Source organism: Mobula birostris, chromosome 6, assembly GCF_030028105.1.
Source record: "Mobula birostris isolate sMobBir1 chromosome 6, sMobBir1.hap1, whole genome shotgun sequence".
Lineage (NCBI taxonomy): Eukaryota > Metazoa > Chordata > Chondrichthyes > Myliobatiformes > Myliobatidae > Mobula > Mobula birostris.
Genome location: NC_092375.1, coordinates 56325323 through 56346133, shown reverse-complemented (window position 1 = coordinate 56346133; position 20811 = coordinate 56325323). Strand labels below are relative to the sequence as shown.

The 20811-nt window shown below is 37.4% G+C and overlaps 1 protein-coding gene across 1 annotated transcript in view; it reads left to right on the top strand.

Moving 5' to 3' along the window:
• Positions 1–18026, top strand: part of lsamp (limbic system associated membrane protein) — an 858459-nt gene extending 840433 nt beyond the window's left edge. The window contains exon 7 of the mRNA XM_072262290.1: positions 17487–18026. Within this exon, the coding sequence (XP_072118391.1) occupies positions 17487–17587 (101 nt within the window). The 3' untranslated portion in view covers positions 17588–18026. The remainder of the gene's footprint in view (positions 1–17486) is intronic.
• The last annotated feature ends 2785 nt before the right edge of the window (positions 18027–20811 follow it).

Genomic DNA, 20811 nt, shown 5'->3' with positions numbered 1-20811 from the left:
CCCTCCACCATGTTAAATTCAGAATAAAGAATATAAAATATAGAAAGGTATGACATTGTGTGGACCAGTATAAACCTACTCCATGATCAGACTAACACTTCTTCCTATGCAGCCCATAATCTTTCATTTCTTTTACATCTAAATGCCTTTCTAAGATTCTCTTAAAAGTCCCTAATGTACTGCCACCCCAGCAGTGCGCTCCATGTACGCACCACTCTGTGAAACACCTAGCTCCCACATAACCATCTGGGCACCATGGTGGAGTAGTAGTTAGCACAATTTTTTACAGCACCAATGATTGGAGTACAATTCCTGCTACTGTCTACAAAGGGTTTGTATGTTGTCCCCATGAACCCATGACCTCTGGTTTCCCCCCCATATTCCAAAGACATATGGATTAGGGTTACTAAGTTTGTCAGCATGCTATGTTGGTGCTAGAATGATAGTGACATTTGTGGTCTGCTTCCAGCAGCACATATATGGACTGTGTTGCCCATTGACACAAACAATAGTGTATGTTTAGGTGTACACAGGACAAATAAATCTAATCTTTATCTTTATCGTTGAACTTGCCTCCTGTCATCTTAAATGGATGTGTTCTTGTATTGGTCATTGCCACATTGGGAAAAAGTGGCTGGCTGTCCACTTTATCTGTGCCTCTTCTAGTCTTTCATCACTCTAAAGAGGAATGCCCAGCTTGCTCAACCATTCCTGGTAAATATCCTCTGCATCCTCTCAAAAGCTTCCACATCCTTCCAATGATTAGGCAATCTGAACTGAAAACAATATTCCAAGTGAGGTCTAACCAGAGTTTTATAGAGCTGCAATATTATTCCAAGGCTCTGGAACTCCGTTTCCCAGCTATTGAAGGCCAGCACACAAAATGCTTTCATAACCATCCTGTAAACTTGCATAGCAACTTTGAGGGATCCTGTTGTGACTTCTTTACACCACTATCCCGTCTCAGTGGGACAAACCTACCTGGAACCCCATGCAAGTGTTATGTACTTCCCTGAGAACATCTATTCCCAATTTATGCTCCCATGTCCTGCCTAATACCATAGTAAATAGCCTTCCCCCAATTGAGCATTTTACCATATTGTTTGCTCTTATCCTTGTCTATAGCTACGCTAAAGGTCAGAGACATATCTCGTTTAAATTTTCGCTCTAAGTTTAATGCTGCTGTGCCAGTACTGGTGAGATGCATTGTACTATGTGCAAGATGATTTATAAGCTAATCTTTTATCATACAGCTATAGTTTTTTTTCCTGGTCTTGCTTCACAGTTTACCTGTAGAACTGTTGCTGGGGTATTGGTTAACTCAAGGAGATGCACTCTGCTGCATTCCCATTAACTCTTCTTTCTTTAGAAGCTAAGGACAATGGCATAAAACATAGCCATGTGTTTGCGTCAAATAAATACATGTGTAGTGGAACATATTGTAAGATGTCATCTTACATCTTCATTGTGTTAGTGGTAACATGACACTCCTGTTAACGTGTCTGATATTTCTAGATTTCCACTTCCCCTTAGAAGGAGACCATTTTAGTCCATTGAGTATTTGCCAACCCACAGACTAAACCAAACCCTTCTAATCCTTCTAGGAACTGATTCTCCCCATGTTCCCATTAATTCATCCCACCCTCCCCCTTCCCCACTTTTTATACAACCAGCCTGCCTGTAAGCTAGTCTTATTATTTCAGGAGTAATAATGCATCAATATTACTCCAAAGAGGCTTTAGTCAATTATTACCTATTAACCTAGCAATCTGCACATCATCAGGCTATGGGAAAGAATTGCACCACCTAGAGGAACCCCATGTGGTAATAGTGTAATGTGCAAGCTCTGAAACCAGCACCAATGATCAGGATTAAACCTAAGTCATTAGGAGCCGTGAGGCAGCAGCTATGCCGCTGTGCAGTCATCTCATTCACTTCATATAGGCAGAAAGTCAGGTCACTTCCATAATGGACTTTCAGACTTTGAGACTTTTTTGTCATCAATAATGTTAAAACATCGGTCGATAGAAAACTTCAGGTTTGCTATTGCAATTTTACTTGTTTTTTTTGTCATTAGCAATGTTGAAACATTGGTTGATGGAGAACTTTAAGTTTGTTGTTGAAGGAACATATCCAATTGTGCAGCAGATTATGTGTGCAGGCTCTTCGGAGAACAGCAAACAATGGTAAGTAAAACAAATCTTCTGGCAGCTCGGAGCATTCTCAACTGCCACTGTGAAAGGCCTCCCAACTCTTGGTCCCAAATAAATTGCTGTGTTGGCCGAGGCCTGTTTTCACCATACACACCTCAAATGTAAAGTCATCGAGGATCAGGAACGATCTCCTTGGCAGGTGAAAGCCATAGTCTGTTTATCTAGTTGCTATTCTACCTTGCCATGCTTGAGTGGTTTTGTATTTCTTTCTTTCCTTCCTTATTTTTCCCTTGGATCATGCTCAACCCACCATGGTAGCAATGTTCTGTGGTAGTTATACTAGCAGAATCATCATAATCCCAAGTCAATCCTGTCCTAAGCAAAATTTGTGTTTTGTTTCTATGTTATTTTCAGATAATTAATTAATTTCATATACTTTCTCTGCTTAATTATTAATGCCACAGACCTCATTTATTTTCATACAGGAACTAATGCACACACGATATCAAAGGGGGTATTTTATTGTCTTTGTTCACTTCAGCACTGTTTTGAAGCAATTCTCTCTTTCCTTCACACAATTTATACTTTCCTTTACACAATTTATACTTTCCTTCATCTCGTCATTATATAGAGACAAACTGCCCTTAGGTTCCAATTAGAATGGACTACTGGGGAAGGGGAGAATTCAAAATATATACTTGCCTCTTCTGTATCCTCTTAATAGTGTTTGAACAACATTGTTAGCTTGTGAGCTAGTATTTGACTGTTTTACTCATGCAGCTGTATCTTTACAAGCTAACATGTGTACACAGCAAATTAGTTGGTGGAATACAGAACCTGTTAATATTCTTGTTCACAGTCACCATCGGCACTGCTTAGTATTTTAGGGTATGTGTACAGGAGAAGAGTACAGTCTCTACCTTCTTGAAAGTTAAGAGATTCAGAATGAATATCATACACAGTCTAATAGACCACATGTGATGTCTGAATGGGTCTCTGGGAATTATGTTATTATTCAGCACAACCTACTCTGTTTAGAATCATTCAGATCACTTACCACCAGTCTTAGAACATCCAACATGATGAATTGTGTATCTTAGGAAATATGTGGCGTATAGCAGAATAACTCTTGTTAGATGCAATTAAGTTTGAAAGTGAAATATTTCATAATGTTACTTCCTCTAATTAATAAAGGAGAAGCAAGGGCAAATCCAGTTTCTTGAAAAAGCTGTGGAAACTGAAACTGCAGCAACTTCTCCCAATATAAACAAGGTAACTCTCAATTAAAATGCAGTGAATTGAGGATAACTGCATATTAATTATATGTATATCCTTGGATTTTAACCTGAAAGTGAAATCTGTGCATCTGAGGCAAGAACAGAGGTGCTGATGATGTTATGATAGTAGGAAAACACAGAAGAGGCATTTTCTCAAATTCAACTGCAGGCTCCTTCAAATGGAGTTCCCAATGATATTCTGAAAGCCTTCTGAACATGAAACATGATTCTTTGCTGAAGGTTACAAGAGAAGATTTAAGATTTCCACACAGAAGAGTCAAGGAGAACAAAATAATTGTTACTTCGGATTCAATGTAGCACAAAAAAAGCACAATAATAAAAAAAGAACACAATAAATATAAATAAATATGTTGTACACTTAGACAGATTGTATGTACATAAAGTGATGCTAGGTTCAGGAGTGTGTACATAAGGTGACTTTGAAAGGAAAGTATAAGGTGGTGGGGTGGATTAGTGAGTGGAAGTGTTGATCAGCCTTACTGCTTGGGGAAAATAACTACTTTTGAATCTGGTGATCGTGGTGTGGATGCTGCATAGCTTCCTACCTGATGGGAGTGGGACAAACAGCCCATGAGCACGGTGAGTGGGACCCTTCACGATATTGCTGACCTTTTTCTGTCACCTTTTTGTACATATGTCCTTGGTGGCTAGTGATGCATTGAGCAGTTTTTAACTAGCTCGACCTGTTATAGAGCCAATGCCTAGTACAGCTCTATTCAGTTTCCCTTGACACAAAGATGTATTGGTGAGTTTTATTGATAGCACTGAGACAGCACATGATAGGGAGTGGAGGAAAGATCTGGGAACCAGAAATGGGCCTGGAAGAGGGGACTGTGCCTGAACCAAATTATGGTGTATTGGTGGGGTAGGAGAGGTGGAGGGAACCATGCTGAACTTTTTGATTGTAGAAAGCTTTACTTCTAATTTCAAAGGGAATCATATAATGGCATATGAAGCCATTGGAGAGCAGACAAGTAAGTCAGCTCATGGTAATTGGAGGGTTTGAAATGATTTACATGAATCATTTTAGTTCAGACTGGAATGAACTCAGATCCTACTTGGGAATATATAGGAATCTAACTGACTGTGATTTCCTGTGTCCCCTGGAAGTTAGACCCACTTGTTCATGTCATATAGACATACAAATATAAAAATTGTTTTCAAGAAATTTATTCAGGCTTCAATCATTTCTGGGTATCTCGGAAATTGGCCCAGGCAATCACATACTTAATTTACCTCAGCAAGTTAGAAGTTCAGTCACAAATCTCTTGATATTGGAAGTAAAATATCAAATAAACAAGTATCATTTTTGCTAAATGCATTGGGTTTAAAGGCAAGCTGATTGCTGAGGAGTTTGACAGCTCCAATCTTACCAGCAGAAATAAGTTTTGCTGACATTGTCAAAGTAATGCAGAAACATATAGAACCAAAGCCATTGTTTATTGCAGAATGCTTTAGTTTTCATTAGCAGAATCAAAAGGAAGGAGAATCCATTTCAGCATGTGGCTGAACTGAAGAGATTGACTGAGCACTGTCAGTGCTGGGCTTAATGATGCTCTATGAGATACTTTAGTTTGTGGAATCTTACAAGAAAGCATTCAAAATCAGCTCCTAACTGAAGCACAACTTACATTTAAATGAGCAGTTGAAATGGCTTTGTCAGAGGAAACAGCAGATGGAGATGCAATTGAGTTGCAGTCAGGAATGAAGATGTGTGTGAATAAAATTGCAATGTCAAACAGAAACTGGCCTATCCAAACAAATAGTGTTTCTGTTGTGGCAGGGGTTCACATACACCAGATCAATGCAGATTTAAGGGTGAAACATGCAGAAAATGCAACAAAGTAGCACACATACAAAGAACATTTTTGGCAGACAAAAATAGATGGACTGCACAGAGAGGAGAAAAAGCTGAGTCGAGCTGCAGTTTCAAAAACAGCACTGATCTGCTTGCTACTGATGAAAAATCTGATAATAATGAGAGTGACACAGGACTGGGTGCACTTGAGATTGTGTTCAAAAACTAGCAATAGACAAGCAGTATGGCTTAGACCAGAAGTGAATGGAAAATGAATTAAAAAAAATTAGACAATGAGTTTGAACGTCATTTGAATAATACTAAACTGAGGCCTGCAGATATCTAACTGAGAACTTATACTGGAGAGAAGATAACTCCTGTGGGAATGTCACTTGTGATAGTGAAATACAACAAACAAAAGACCACATTGAGCTTGCATGTGGTAAACATAGGAGGACCAGTATTGTGGGGATATAATTGGCTGAGCCAACTACAAATTGATTGGAGGGCCATTCACAATTTGCATGCCGCATCCCTTGCCATCTGAAAGTGAATTAAGAAAGGTACTGAATGATGTCACAGCAGTGTTCAAGAATGGCATTGGAAATTTCAAACATATTGGAAGTAAATAGTGTTATATCATCCCAGCAGAGAGTGAGAGTTGGAGGAGCTACATGTCAGTCATCTAGGTGTGGTTAAAATAGTGTCCTTATACCATCCATGATAAAGTAGCCAGTGAGGTAGATCACATGGATGCTGAAGGAATTCTTTCCAAGGTTGAGTGGAGCCCGTGGCCAATGCCAGTGACTTCCGCAGCCCAGAAGAATGGGCCAGGACCTGTGGTGAATTTAAGGTTACCATCTACCCAGTATTGAAACTAGATCAATTACCTCTGCCTAGGATACAGGATACCTTTGCAAACCTTTCTGGAGGAACGCACTTCAGCAAAGTAGGATTTACTTGAGGCCAACTTACATATGGAGATGAAAGGAGTGCCCAGAGTGTTGCTTGACATAAACACTCACAGAGGGCTATATCGCTATGATAGGCTTATTTTTGGAGTAGTATCTGCACCTACACTCTGACAGAAAGGTATGGACCACATGCTGCAAGACTACGCAGGCACTCTGTTACCTGGATAACATCATTGTTACTGGTAAGGATGACAAAGAACATTTCCAAAACCTCAAGACAGTGTTAAAAAGATTAGAAGGACATAGGCTCAGAGCACAATGTGACAATTATGAATTATTTAAACCAAAGGTTTGTCCAGAGTCTAAAGAACACACTGCAAGCAATGTCAGCAGAAAACACCACACTGACACTATATCAGAAGCTTCCTAATTTCCTCTTTGTATATCACAATACAGCATACATCACAACCAACAACCACCAGCTATGTTGTTCTTAGGTCATACCTTGCGTTCATGTTTGGATCTGGTCAAGCTCAATCTTAGACAGAGTATGCAGGACAAACAGCCGATGTAGATTGAAGGCTCCTCAAATGAGTAGGTTTGATGTTTCATTCCTTTACAAGCAATCCTAGCAAGGGACTACAGAGGTGATCAAAAGTAGGTACTCAGCAAGATTCCACAAAAGTAAAATAATCCTCCACAGATATTGAATCTTTAGACCTGAATGGGAAAACTAAAAATTTATGATGCTGTGGGTGTTTGTATAGTAGTTGTATTATATAGTATACTGTGTATATAGTGAGATGCATTCTGTATTGAATTGGAGTTTATAGCTAAACAGGGAGGAGTGTTGCACTTTTACTGTTTAGGTCATATTTGAATGATCTTATGTGTGTATGTGTATATGTTAATTAAGCATTCTTTGTTTAAATAATTCATTATGAATTATATGTATAAATACGTGAATTGAATACCTCATGATGCTACCACGTAATAAGTGCATGCACCTCACTTAAAGTAAACACAAAGTTAGACTCATGTCATGGACCCATTGAATTAGTTTAATGTTTTGAAGTTACAAAACATAGTAAACTGAGTAACAAATTATGTATTTAAATGAATACAAAATGAATTAGAATATTATCGGTACTACTACAGTACTATAAAACTGTATTAGTTTTTAAATAGTCATTGATAGAGGATACCACATTCACAAGAAAATCTGCATGCTGGATATCTAAAGAAACACACACAAAATCTGGAGGAACTCAGGTCAGACAGCAACTATGGAAAGGAATAAACAGTTAATGTTTCAGGCCAAGACTCTTCATCACGACTAGATAAAAGGATGAGATATGTTTTACTCTGACCTCTAACCTTTCTTTCCAGTCCTAATGAAGGGTCTCAGTCTGAACCATCGACTGATTATTCCTCTCCTTAGATGCTGCCTAACCTGCTGAGTTCCTCCTGCAATTTGTGAGGATACTCCATTCTTTTGTTTGATTGTTAATTAATAAAATCACTGCAGGCCTCAAGTGCAGATAATTGACTACCTTCATACTATGCTATTAATGACTGCATTCTCCAAATCATCATGTTCATTGTAGCATTCAAGATGATTGTTGATACCATCAAATTATTTGTAATTCCTAACTCATTGAAGTAGTGAGATAGTTTCATTTTCACTCCTGGACGTTTGAAGTATCTCCAAACCTGAATGCTTGAGACTGCCGTGAGCAAACCAGTTTTGAATTGTCTTACTCCTTATTTCTCAGCAAATGCCAGTGACAAAAAGCCATTACTTTTTGAATACAATTGCATGAAGCTCTTTAAAAACTGTTTGCTCTAAGTACGGTATAGTGTCTCTAACAACCACAAAAGTGCATGTATCTGATGCTAGTTAGAAGCTTTTCATCAACTGTCTCCTTCCCTAGTTGAGCAGCATATAGTTCCAAATAATCAAAAAGAATCCTGACTCTTTTCTCAATTAGATTTTGTTCTTTCAGAGTTGTCCCAAATCAGTGGCTTCCCTGATTAACTGATGCCCAATTAACTGGAATCTACTATATATCTAACCCAAAGATATTGTTCTATTTTTATTATTGCTATGGGAATCATGAACCATATATTAACAAACAAGAGAAAATCTGCAGATGCCGGAAATCTGAGCAACACACACAAAATACTGAAGGAACTCAGCAGGTCAGGCAGCATCTATGGAAAAAAGTACCGTCGATGTTTCAGGCCAAAACCCTTTGACAGGACTGGAGGAAAAACACTGACGAGTAGATTTAAAAGGTAGGGGGAGGGAAGAGAGAACCACCAGGTGATGTGAAACCTGGAAACCTGGAACAATATATTAACATTCTGATTTCCTGGACAATGGAATCTTCTTTCCATTTTTGTGTCTAGAACATCTAAACAGAACATTCTAATGAATAAGGCTGTTCGTTAATGCTCATGGGCAGGAATCAAGTGTGGCAAAATGGAGGGGGACTAATTCCCAGAAGTGGAAGAGGCATCTTCTTAGAAATTATTTGTTTTAGTTTCTTGATGGAAAATAAGAAAAATAGATGATTGGAACTCCTGTCCCTCTGATTGCCTCTTTCCCGATTGCTAGGCCCTTCATGTCAGAGACCAGTGCTTCAGTGCATCTAACTAGAAGCTTGCTGCTAGCTGTCATTTTGCATATGTCTGCTGGTTTGTGATGAGTAGTTAGGACTCAGAAATAAAAGAAATTAGGTACCTTTCCTCAGAAATAATTCCGTTCCTGTGACGTATGTGATGTAAAGCTGACCGGTGTATGAAGGCAGGTTGCAAGGTAACTAACAGTGATTTCTTCAAAAAGAGCAATGAACCAGCATACCTGTTGTTGTAACACTGCTGTTAGATATATTCCTGTGAAAACAGCTTGATACAGCTCAACAAGATCTGAAGAATTCAAATGACGAATTCTGCCCACTGGTTGGACTCTGCTGAAGGCACTGGTGCAAGATTCAAGAAATGATGAGAAGACCAAGGAAATAGTGAGCATGAATGCAGGGAAGTAATTCAAATCAAAAAAAAATCTATTCCAAAAAAAGGGAGGGGGAAAAAAACTAAACAGACTAAATTTAGTGTTGTTGTAACTTTGGATCTAAAAACCAGCAGGCCTTGAAATTGGACTCATTCCTGTTCGATTTTTTTATGCATAAAGTGCATATAAAAGTCATTTAGCACATGCTTTAATGCAGTCACCTCAGGACTGGTTGAAATCTCACCTGCCAGAAAATTGGGTGACAGGTATTTCGCTTGGGGCAGTTATCACTTTTAAACTGGTGTGATTTTAACTCCATTTTTCACCTACTGACAAACAAAGAACAGACCCACATTAAGTCACAAGCCAATAGTGAATGAAAGGCTATTTACTGGAACATTGACATCCTGTTGTACCTATGATTTGTTAATGCAGCAGGTCAGTTATGCATGTAAGCCCCTGTAGCAATTCCACTTGCAGGAATTGGTCACTTGTGTCTTGGGAATAGATACAGGGTGTTTGGGAGACAACGAGTGGCTAGTAATGGGGAATGCAAGTTCTCCATACACCATGGGCTAACAACTTCTTCCCGCCACCCCCCCCGACCCACACCCTGACACATCCTAGCACCCATCTAAAGATTCCCCTTCTCTCCATGGCAGCCCATGTCACTGTTGCTTCCTTAGAGTGCGCACTCTGAAAATCTGACAACATCCCATGATTACTAGTGGCAATGGCCCAAGCAGTTGTGATATGAACAGGTACCAAAATGGAAGAGAGCTGTCTTAATGAACTTTTAAAAGTAAATTTTAGAATATCATTGGGGTTCCCTGACTGCATGTTTCCTTTTTGGTATACAATTTATGGGTGAAATCCAATTCCTTGGCAAGAGAATTCAGTTGCTATTAAAAATGAGTCAAATATTACTTTCACTTAATGAGAAAGTAGAAACTTGAATGTGGCTGATGATTTCGTTTCAGAGCAGAAATTGGGAGAAGGATAAATGAATTGAATATAAGAATAAAATAATATGAATTTTTTGATTTAATGTATGTTCTACGTATTACCATTTGCTTTTCACAAGTAACAAGTTTTGAATGATTTATCATGCAAAATAGATTGCTGGGGTATTATAGTTCAACTGTTTTTTTTTACTTTACACTTCAGCATGTAGAGCATCCGTTTTGTGCTCAGTGGTTAAACTGTTCCTCACTATGCCACCACAATACTAGTCTCATTTTTACATGGAATACTCAGAGTACAGTGAAATGCAGTACATTTTTCATGATTTACAGACAAGCGTTCATTTTTTCACAGACCATCTATTCTTGATTCCTAAAATACAATATCTTTTTTTTCTACCAGCATTTTAGGTGTTTTTGTACACTCACATAAATAGCTGATTTTAATCAAATTTATCATTTATACTTAACTTAAAGGCCAAAGGATTGCAAGAAAAAAATTCAGTGCAAATCTTAGCATAAGGGTTTTTGGAAAATGTCATGGTCATGTAGGCTATAGTAAAATTCAGGATGTATCAAAGGCGTAATGAATATGAAAGTCATCAAGGACAATGAGGCAATTGCATAAGATATTTTTACATTGCTTTATGTGTAAGTATGATAACATCCCTTTAAAAAATATTGCGATGGCAATAACCTTGCCCAATTAGTTGTGGCATTGAGGTAAATTCTTTTGAATAGATTGATGATGGGATAGTTTTCAGCACAGAGGAAAGACAATCAACTGTCACATGACAAATGCATGAAGATAAAGTTACCTCATTGTGTTATGTCGTCGTGGAAACTAAAGTTTCATCATTGCAGATCAATGGCAAGTTACTTACTATGTGTTTGACAAAATTGCTTTTCCCTAATAAACGTAACATAACAAACTAATTTTCTCAAATAAATCAGTCTTTGAAACTGTTAGCTGATTCTTCTTTAGGCAGCTATTGATTATTGCTTTGTGCTGAATTTCTTCTCTGAATAATGTAATGAAATATTAAAATCCTGATGAGAAATTGTATTTATTTTATTCCAGAGTAATTATCAACCGTACTCTGATATAAATGTGTTTTAAGGCAAAAAGACATTTTAATTATTTCCTACTACAAGATTAGCTCATTTGTATCTTCTGCACAAAGAGAGGAATGCTTTAACTATTGGAATTCATTGATTTGCATTTTCAGGTTACAGGTACAAGTTCCATTTCCAATGTTCTCTTCTGGCAATTCAACAAACCTGGTGTTTGATTATCCTATAGGAAACTGAGTATCACTGCACAATCTACAGAGTTTGTTGCCACAGGCAGCTGTGGAAGCTAGTCATTGGGTATACAGTATTTAAGGGGAGGTAGATAGATTCTTGATTAATCAGGGCATGAAGGGATATGGGGAGTAGACAGGAGATTGGGGTTGAGGTCCATGATGAAATAGTGGAGCAAACTAAACGGGCCAAATTCTGCTCCTATATCTTATGGTATTATAATTCTTTACTTATTTCCTTTGACTGAATTTCTAAGCTATGCTCTTGATTTTTGATACATCTTTTCAAGCAGTAACTATAATAACTGGTTGGGCTTTGCCTAGTTTTCAAATATCTTCTTTTATTTATTTTCTGAAAAGCATTTTAGAGAAATTTGATGGCGTTTGCTTTAGCAATGTTTATACTGGCAGATTATAGATTTTAATTTCCATTCTTATAAAAACATGCATCTAAGGAGAGCTGCATAGCTATTCCACAAATATACATTGTACATGGAGAACAAAATCTCCTGATACTGGCATTGCATTGCTTTATGGGATAGATGTAAATATTTTCAATAGATAGTCATTATCCATATGACTTGTTGCCAAAGACAATGACTAAAGTTTATTTTTAAATGTATCAGCTGAACAAATGCAACTGTGTTTGAATATTCTTCAATCACTGGGCATAAAGTCCAAGCCAAGAAGGGATTAAAGCAATGTTATTGCAGCTGCTGATATGATTATTCTTTATGGAGACTTGGAAAATGATTGAATTTGGAATTTGGAAAATTACTGAACTTGAACTATGTTGTCCATGCTTGAATTTTGAACTCATAACACTTCTTTACAATTAGATCCAATATAGTTTTTAATCTAATTCTCAGTGATAATGAGCAGCTTAAAACATTCAAATGTATCACAATGGCAATTTGAAAATAATTCAGACATTATGTACCAACTCAGCTTAGCCTATTATGTTGAGAAGGTGGTTTCTTGGATCAACCAAGGGCCTTCACATTCACATTAGTACAACTGCAAATTTGTCGAAGCAAACACTGGAAGACTGCTCAGAAATGAAAAGTGAGTTTCCTGCTTTATAAAGAAAACTGATTAACTTGATATTCCTGTATTGTTGCTTTAAGATTGGGTGGACTTCTTTGCTTGTTCTCATTCAGAGTGGCCATTGAATGCAAAGCTGGGGGAAGTAATCATGCATTTAGCGTCATGGAGCATGACAGGAGATAAAAAGGATCATTGGTCCATCTAGTCCATGCCGAACCACTAATCTGTCTAGTTCCATCGACATGCCCCTGGACCATAGCCCTCCATACCCCTCCCATCCATGTACCTATCAAATTCCTCATAAATTTTGAAATCAAACTTCTATCACCTACTTGTTCTGGCAGCTCATTCCACAGTCTCATCACCCTCTGAGTGAAGAAATTCCCCCTTATGTTCCTCTTAAACATTTCACCTTTCACCCTTAACACATGACCTCCAGTTAAAGCATCACCCATCCTCAGTGGAAAAAGCCTGCTTGCATTTATTCTATCTATACCCCTCATAATTTTGTATAACCCCATCAAATCTCCCCTCAATACTGTATATTCTTGGGAATAGAGTCCTCGCATATTCAATCTTTCCTTCTAACTCAGTTCCCCAGTTTCCTGCAATATCCTCATAAATTGACTCTGTACTCTTTCAATCTTATTAATATCTTTCCTATAGGTAGGTGACCAAAACTGCACACAATACTCCAAATTAGGCCTCATCAATGTCTTATATAATTTCAACAAATCATCCCATCTGCTGCACTGAATGCATTGATTTATGAAGGCCAACATGCCAAAAGCTTTCTTTATGACTCTATCTACCTGTGATGCCCCTTTCAACCAACAATGGATCTGTATTCCCATGTCCCTCTGTTCTACCACACTGCTGAGTGCCCTGCCACTCACTGTGTAAGACCTATCCTGGTTGACCTTGCTAAGGTGCAACACCTCATACTTGTCTGCATTAAATCCCATCTCCCAATTTCATTTATTTATATATTTAGTGAATCAGCATGGAACTGGCCCTTCCAACCCCTCGAGCCATACCGCCCAGCAACCCCCGGCAACCATTGACTTAACCCTAAACTAATCTCAGAACAATTTACAATGACCGGTTAACCTAGCCGGTACGTCTTTGGACTGCGGGAGGGAACCAGAGGACCCGGAGGGAAAAGCACACATTTCACGGGAAGGACACACGGAGACTCCTTACAGAGGATGTCAAGTTTGAACTCTGAATTCCAACACCCTGAACGGTAATAGCGTTGGGCTAAATAGTATGCAAGCATGGTGCCCAGTTCAGCCCACTTTTCCAGATGGGCCAGATCCCACTGCAAGTTTTGATTGCCTTGCATCCCAGTCTCGGTACCATGCACAAATCTGCTGATCCGGCTTACAACATTATCATCCAGATCACTGATATAGATGACAAACAACAACTTGGACAGCACTTAAATTATGAGATGTATCCATTGAACTGTGCTACATAAGATTGCCAAGATGCCTGGAAAATTAAATTAAACTTATCTGCCTTTCCTACAATATTCCTTGCGTTGAAATATACACAGCTCAGAATATTAGTCTCACAATGCTCACGCTTTTGATTCCTGACTATTTGCGTAGGCTCAGTATTATCTTGCTTCACAACCACTCCACTTTCTGTTCTGACGCTCCACTTCCCATCCCCTTGCAGCTCTAGTTTAAACCCCACTCCGTGCAGGACCAGCATACTTTCTTGCTTGAATATTCGTCTCCCTCCAGTTCTGGTGCAAGCCACCCCTTCTGTACAGGTCCACCTTGCTTGGAAGTGAGCCCAATGATCCAGAAATCTAAAGCCCTCCCTCCTGTGCCATCTCCTTAGCCACGTGTTAACCTGTATGATCTATCCATCTCTGGCATCACTAGCACATGGTGTGGGTAGCAATACTGCAATCACATCTCTGGAGGTTCTGTCCTTTAACTTAGCACCTAACTCCCTGAACTCACTTTGCAGAATCTCATCCCCCCTCGTCCCCAATTAATTGGTATCAACATAGACCATGACCTCTGGCTGCTCAGCCTCCCACTTAAGAATATTGTGGACTCAATCTGAGATGCCCCTGACCTTGGCACCCAAGAGAGCAACACACCATCCGGGAATCTTGTTCGTGTTCACAGAATCTCTGTTCCCCTCACCAATGAATCCCTTATCACTACAGCTCAACTGTTCTCCCTCCTTCCTTCTTAGCCACATAGCCAAATTCAGTGCCAGAGACCTGACTGCTGTGCATTTCCTCTGCTTGGTCATGGCCCTCCAATGGTATCCAAAATGGTATACCTATGGTTGAGGGGAATGGCCACAGGGGTACTCTGCTCTGAATGCTTATTCCCTTTTTCCCTCATGATGTCACCCAGTTACCTGTGCCTTGCACATAGGATGTAATTACCTCCCTATATATCATGCCTATCAACCTTTCAGCCTCCCAAATGATCCAGCATTCAACCAGTACCAGCAAAAACTCCACAACACTGTCCTTTAGAAGCTGCAGCTGGATGCACTTCTTGACACTGGAGGTCTCCCTGCCTTCCCACATCCTGCAAGAGGAGCATTCCACTATCCTGCCTGGCATCTCCACTGCTCTAAATGTGCAATAAGAAAGAAAGAGTAAATAACAAAAAAAATCTACCCACAGCTGACACCTCGTCTCACTGAAGCCTCAATATGCCAGAGCCTCAACTGCCCACTCTAACCCTGGCCCTTTCACACAATGGCTGCTCCACTTAAACCTAACTTCTTTTGTTGGACCTTGCCAAGTTTCTAATTATGCACAATCCAATGTCTCCTCGGGAAACTGTGGTGTGTAAAATATGCTGTCTGTCCCTATTCACTTCTTTTAAACTGTCCCTCCCTGTACACAATCCAATTGTCCCCTCGGTAAGTGTGGCACACAAAAATGTGCCAACTGCCCCCACTCACTGCTTTTAAACTCTCTCCCTCTACGCAATCCAATGTCTTCTTGGAAACTGTGATGCACAAAAGAAATTATATAAAAAATCTTGTACATGCTTGTCAAATCAAGATCAAAAATGTGGAAGTAGTTCTCCACATCACTGACAGTATGTTTAGAATTTTAACAAGTCTATGTAACAGTATAGTCCTTAAATTGCTGGCAGCTATTCAGTAGATTTGACTTGAAAGCCGTAGAGCCGGGCAATTTCATAACAGTTAAGGTATGGAATCTACTTGAACAATCATGCCTGTTACATTTGAAAAGACCAAGGTACCATGGATAATCTTTAACAATTTAGAGATTAAAAATATTTTGATTTATTTCAAAGGTTTCTTATATTTAAATGATTCAGTTTTAAAATAATTTGGGCAGATGTTTTAATAGTATGTTGAAAGTTTTAGAATATCATGCAGTCATTGAATTGTTCTGTTACGAACCAGTCAAACTTGGATATGTTGAAGAACATATCTCGTGATAATAAAATGTGATCACATGGTCAGCTTATGAATAGCTACTATAAATTATTCACTTTAACTTTCCTCTGCCCCAATGAAAAAGCATTGTTTAAATTCTTGTTTTTCACATGACAGATAAAGCCTGATCAGCTGAGTATTCTTGTATTTTAATTTTTCAACTTTATTGTTGATATGGATTTGAAACTTCCTCAATTTCTCATGTCTAATGCTGCTTCACTCACTTTTATATAATGTGAAATGAAATTGAATCACTATGGTTAAGTTTCTGTGATGTAGTAACATACAAATCTGTGTTAAATGGGTTTGTCATTCTCCAGGTGGCAAATTTCCCAGTAAGGTGCTTTATGGATAACAACTAGCCTGGGCTTCAGGTGGCTTTGAACAGCTCCAATTTACATTGCACTTATCCTTAAGAGGATGTTTTTTCTAATCGTCATAAAATGTTGGTTATTTCAAACCAACAATATGTTGTTTTCATTCCTACCTTCGCCATTCTCAGTGTAATGTCATTTCATTATAAAAATGTTTTGGTGAATATAATATGGACCAATACAGTATATGCAGTAACTGTGCAGCCTCGCGGATACCTTGTTGTTTTATTGAAGTAGGCAATCACAAAGCAAAACCTCTGACAGCTTAGAAGAGAATATACTTCCAGGCTGTTACTGATATCATAAAAGAATAGGAAAATTAATAATATACAGAGCAAAATTAGTCAACAAGATTATACTAGAAATCAGAAGAAGGAATAATCTCCTTGACACATGGTAAATAATTTTTTCTTCCATTAAGAAAGCATTAAATTAATTCAAATGATACTTGGGAGTCCAAAAATACAGGTGTAGTTTGAGTTTACTTTCAATGAGGCATGCACGAATCACACGGTAGCATGTTGATGTATTCAATTAATGTATTTTTACATATAACCCATAACGAATTATTTAAACGAACAAAAATGCTTTATCAAACAATATATATACAGGATTATTCAAATATTATTGAAACAGTAAATACGCAACAAAACTGACCAAATTTTGACAAAAAATGTAGTTAATAATAAATTAAGTATGCTATTTTTTTCAGCTGCTGTGTTATTCTTCAGTATATCTCACTTGGTCAAATGACCTTCAATTTAATTTGCTCTTTATGTATTAATTGAATCACATCACAATCTTTCATTTCTGCAATTAGGATGATTCTCATAAGTGTGCCTATTTCATGTATTTGACATATCTAAATTAAGACAGAACTACCAATGACTAAGACAAAAGTTTTTATGAGCAGCATCTTATTAAACATGATAGTTTGATTATGAAGCCTATGTTGTTGAGTCATGTTTCAGGAGCAACAGCTTCCATCGACACCTGATTTTAAGGGTGCAATTCTGCTTAGTTAGTCAAAAATCTGTGGCAAAAAGAATGCAAACACATGAGAAACAAGCATGCAAGTGTAAATATAAAACATGCAAGAACAAATATAAATGTTCAATATAAGTTTTGAATAAAATTTAACACTATTTCTTTTTTTCACTCTCACAGGACCAGGTTCCATGCGAGACTCAGGCACTGGATTAGCAGGAGTGACCATATCACTGTGGCTGCTAGCAGCAACTCTAGTTTGTCTAATTTACAAATGTTAATAATATGAAACTGATCACAACAAAGAAAGAGGAGAATATTTGTATTTCAACTTGGTGCATGACACCGCACAAAAAAAAGTATTGCTAGAGAAGCTTTTAGAATAGAAAAAGGTCAAGGGTGTATTAGATACAAAATGATCGACATTTGCTCATGAGTTTCAAATATTGTGTAAAAGAAAATACTCCTCTGCCATTTTTGCTAATGTTTACATTCACACAGATCTAACCCTTTGTTTTGGGTCTGAATGATGACATATAATTAGTGCAAAACATAACACTATATTTGTTGGTGCCCAGTGACACATTCACTATATTAAGATGATATTTTGCTGGAGTAATATTGGGGGTGATGTATGAAGCAAGTTTATCATTAAATGTACCTATATTAATGAATCACCCACAATATTTAAGCTCAGGCACTGATGTGCAACGGTCTGGTTTAAAGTGTAAATTCTTGATGAAGTAAACCAATTTGCTCTAAAATAAAGAATACAATTTCAATACCACCCTCTTCTTCAATAATGTGATTAAAGTAGTTTTTGTTGAAATTGCAAAAGCTTGTGGAATATTTTCAAAGTATTTGTTGAAGTAAAAATGTCATCAACAGTCTGCACCATCTAACATGCGTAAACAAAAACAGTCATATACTTACCAGATTAAATAAGTATGCCTCCGTCACCCACTAGAGACTAAACTGTTAAAATAAATGCTTTTAAATTCTCTAGATTTTTTGGGGAGGGGAAATAGCCATTTGACCATGGATTTTCAACCAGCGATAGCAACCAAGAAAATATTAAAGAGATTCATTTAGTTTATTGCAACTCCGACTGATTTATCCCATTGCAGTTCGAGAAGATAAAGCAATTTGCAAGTTATATGTCATAACTTGCAAGGTTAGGAAATGATCTGCCTGACTAATTTTAAAACTCATGATGTCATGATACCGATGACACCAATTAGGGTGTTTGTTTTTAAATGCACAGTGCTAAATGAATTGCAATTTCAATTTATTTATTAAGAATGTAAAAATATAAAAACCTTGCCCTTGTAAAGAAAAACTTGGACTATTTTTAAAAACACAATGTCTGTTTTTGCTTAAATATCTGAACATGATCGGAAGAAAATCAAAGTGTTCATGTCCTTCAAAAGGGTCCTGCAAGAAGACCGTAAGGTTTGATGATAGAATGTAAAGTAGTGAGATTAAATCAAATCTGTATGAGTATTATATGGGCTTTGGTCTGAACTTTGTGAACAGAGGAAATGAAGTATCATTGGTCATAAACCTCTGCTCGTTAAGCTTTAGGCGTAACACATTAATTTTAAGCATCATACGCAGGAACCAATAGCTCTGAACTAACACACAAGACTTTCTAATAATCACTGCAGCCCCAGAGCATGCATGTCACTCCAAACTTATTAACATGTGACATGTTCTTGGAATGAGTCCACAGGGCATCAGTTCAACAGGTCATAATAATTGCTTATCTTTCAAGAGATATAAAGCAAAATTGCATTTCAGATGCTAAAGGTGTTTGTTTTTAATTTATGTTAGTGTATATTCGAGATGGGTGCCCTTGTGGAGAGATACTTATATTGCTAGCTTTCAACCATGCTAGTTTTCCTTGTGACAGTTAGTTGCTCTGTACATACATAAGAAATTACTTGGGGGCAGTGGTAGCGTTTTGTCCCATTTTATTAAGAACTAATACACTTTTCAGTTCATAATGGTCCTATAACATGTTGTGGTGCACTGTAACTTTTTTGAATTTCTCTATATAATCAATATTTAGCATTGCAGTTCTAGAGATGGATGTTGGTAAAAGGTGAAAGAATATAGACTTTTCATTTCTAGTGCAAAAGTAATTCTTTGCGGTGTTCAACAATAGGAAGAGATTTTACTGGAATACTAAAAGAGTTTGAAAGAGACTAGTTTAACCTTTTTAAATAAGAGTAATATAATATACAAATGGTAATCTCAAAATTCTGTATGAACAAGTTTGGCATTACTCTGGTGATTTATTGATTGAATGTAAATCTGAATGAAGGAGCAATCCAAATGGGAGTTACAGTCTCCAACATGCAACAGTGAGTATATTCCTCAACTAGTTCAATTTGTGATCATGAAGTTGATTTATAATCACAACAAGAATGTGCAAAAAGAATTTAAAACCTTTTTTCTGTAAAGTTTGCCCAAAAAACTGGATGCAAATAGCTTATGACTTAACTGTAAAAAAACAAAAAAAAATTAAAATGGTGTGTAGCTCTAATTTGAATTCTATAGTTTGATTTAATTCCAACGTGGTTCATGTTTTTAATGCTGTGATAGGTTAAGTCTAATATTTTTCAAGTTTCTTGGTTTAACAGTTGGTACAGGATATGGTTTTGTACAGCTTTCATTGAAGATGGGATTGGCATAGATACTTCACAGAAGCAACTTTACCACAGCCTTCTTTTTTAATACACTTAAAAAATTATTTTCCTTATTGTCACCTTGGATACCAGTTGATACAGCTATCCTCTTCCTTATATGAGGGCTCTACACTAAAACATCTAGTTTCCCCTCATACCATTGCCTAATGAGTGTGTGACGCGAAATCTGCCAAATTCTTCTATCGTCCTTCATGATTGAAATGTCTCATTCCCTTCTGTTAGATGTATTTTCCAAGAAAAGGAATGGGATCCCTTGGCTATGTATGTATAATGATTCTATGGTTACTCAGTTGCACAACTGTTTGAAGCTACCACACATTTTCCAACATTACCACAACTTCATGTTAAGTGAGTATCTCCACTGTGCATACTGTTGCAGCACAACACCATGAAGCAACATAGATTAAAGTAAAGCTATCTATTGCTGAAGGAAGCAGTACCAAAACTAAAAATGCTGATGTTTCCAAAGATGCTCATAATAAATTGTCTGCCTGTTTTATGGAAAGTCTGAATTTTTTTGGATGTTGTTTAGAAAGGTTGCTAATTCACTACACTCTTCATTCTCTGTAATAGTTTCTGAAAGCATAATATATTAGGGGATATCTTTTATTTATTGTTTAATCTTTAACAACAGATATGCAGCAACATCCTTTTGGTATCAGCTTAATGTCTAAAAATGGCAAGCACTCCAACATTAAAGCAGAAGCTTAAACAAAACAAAATAGATTTAATTGTGTTAAAATAGATTTATAACAATTATTGGTGCTGTACTTAATTCCATTCACATATTCTTC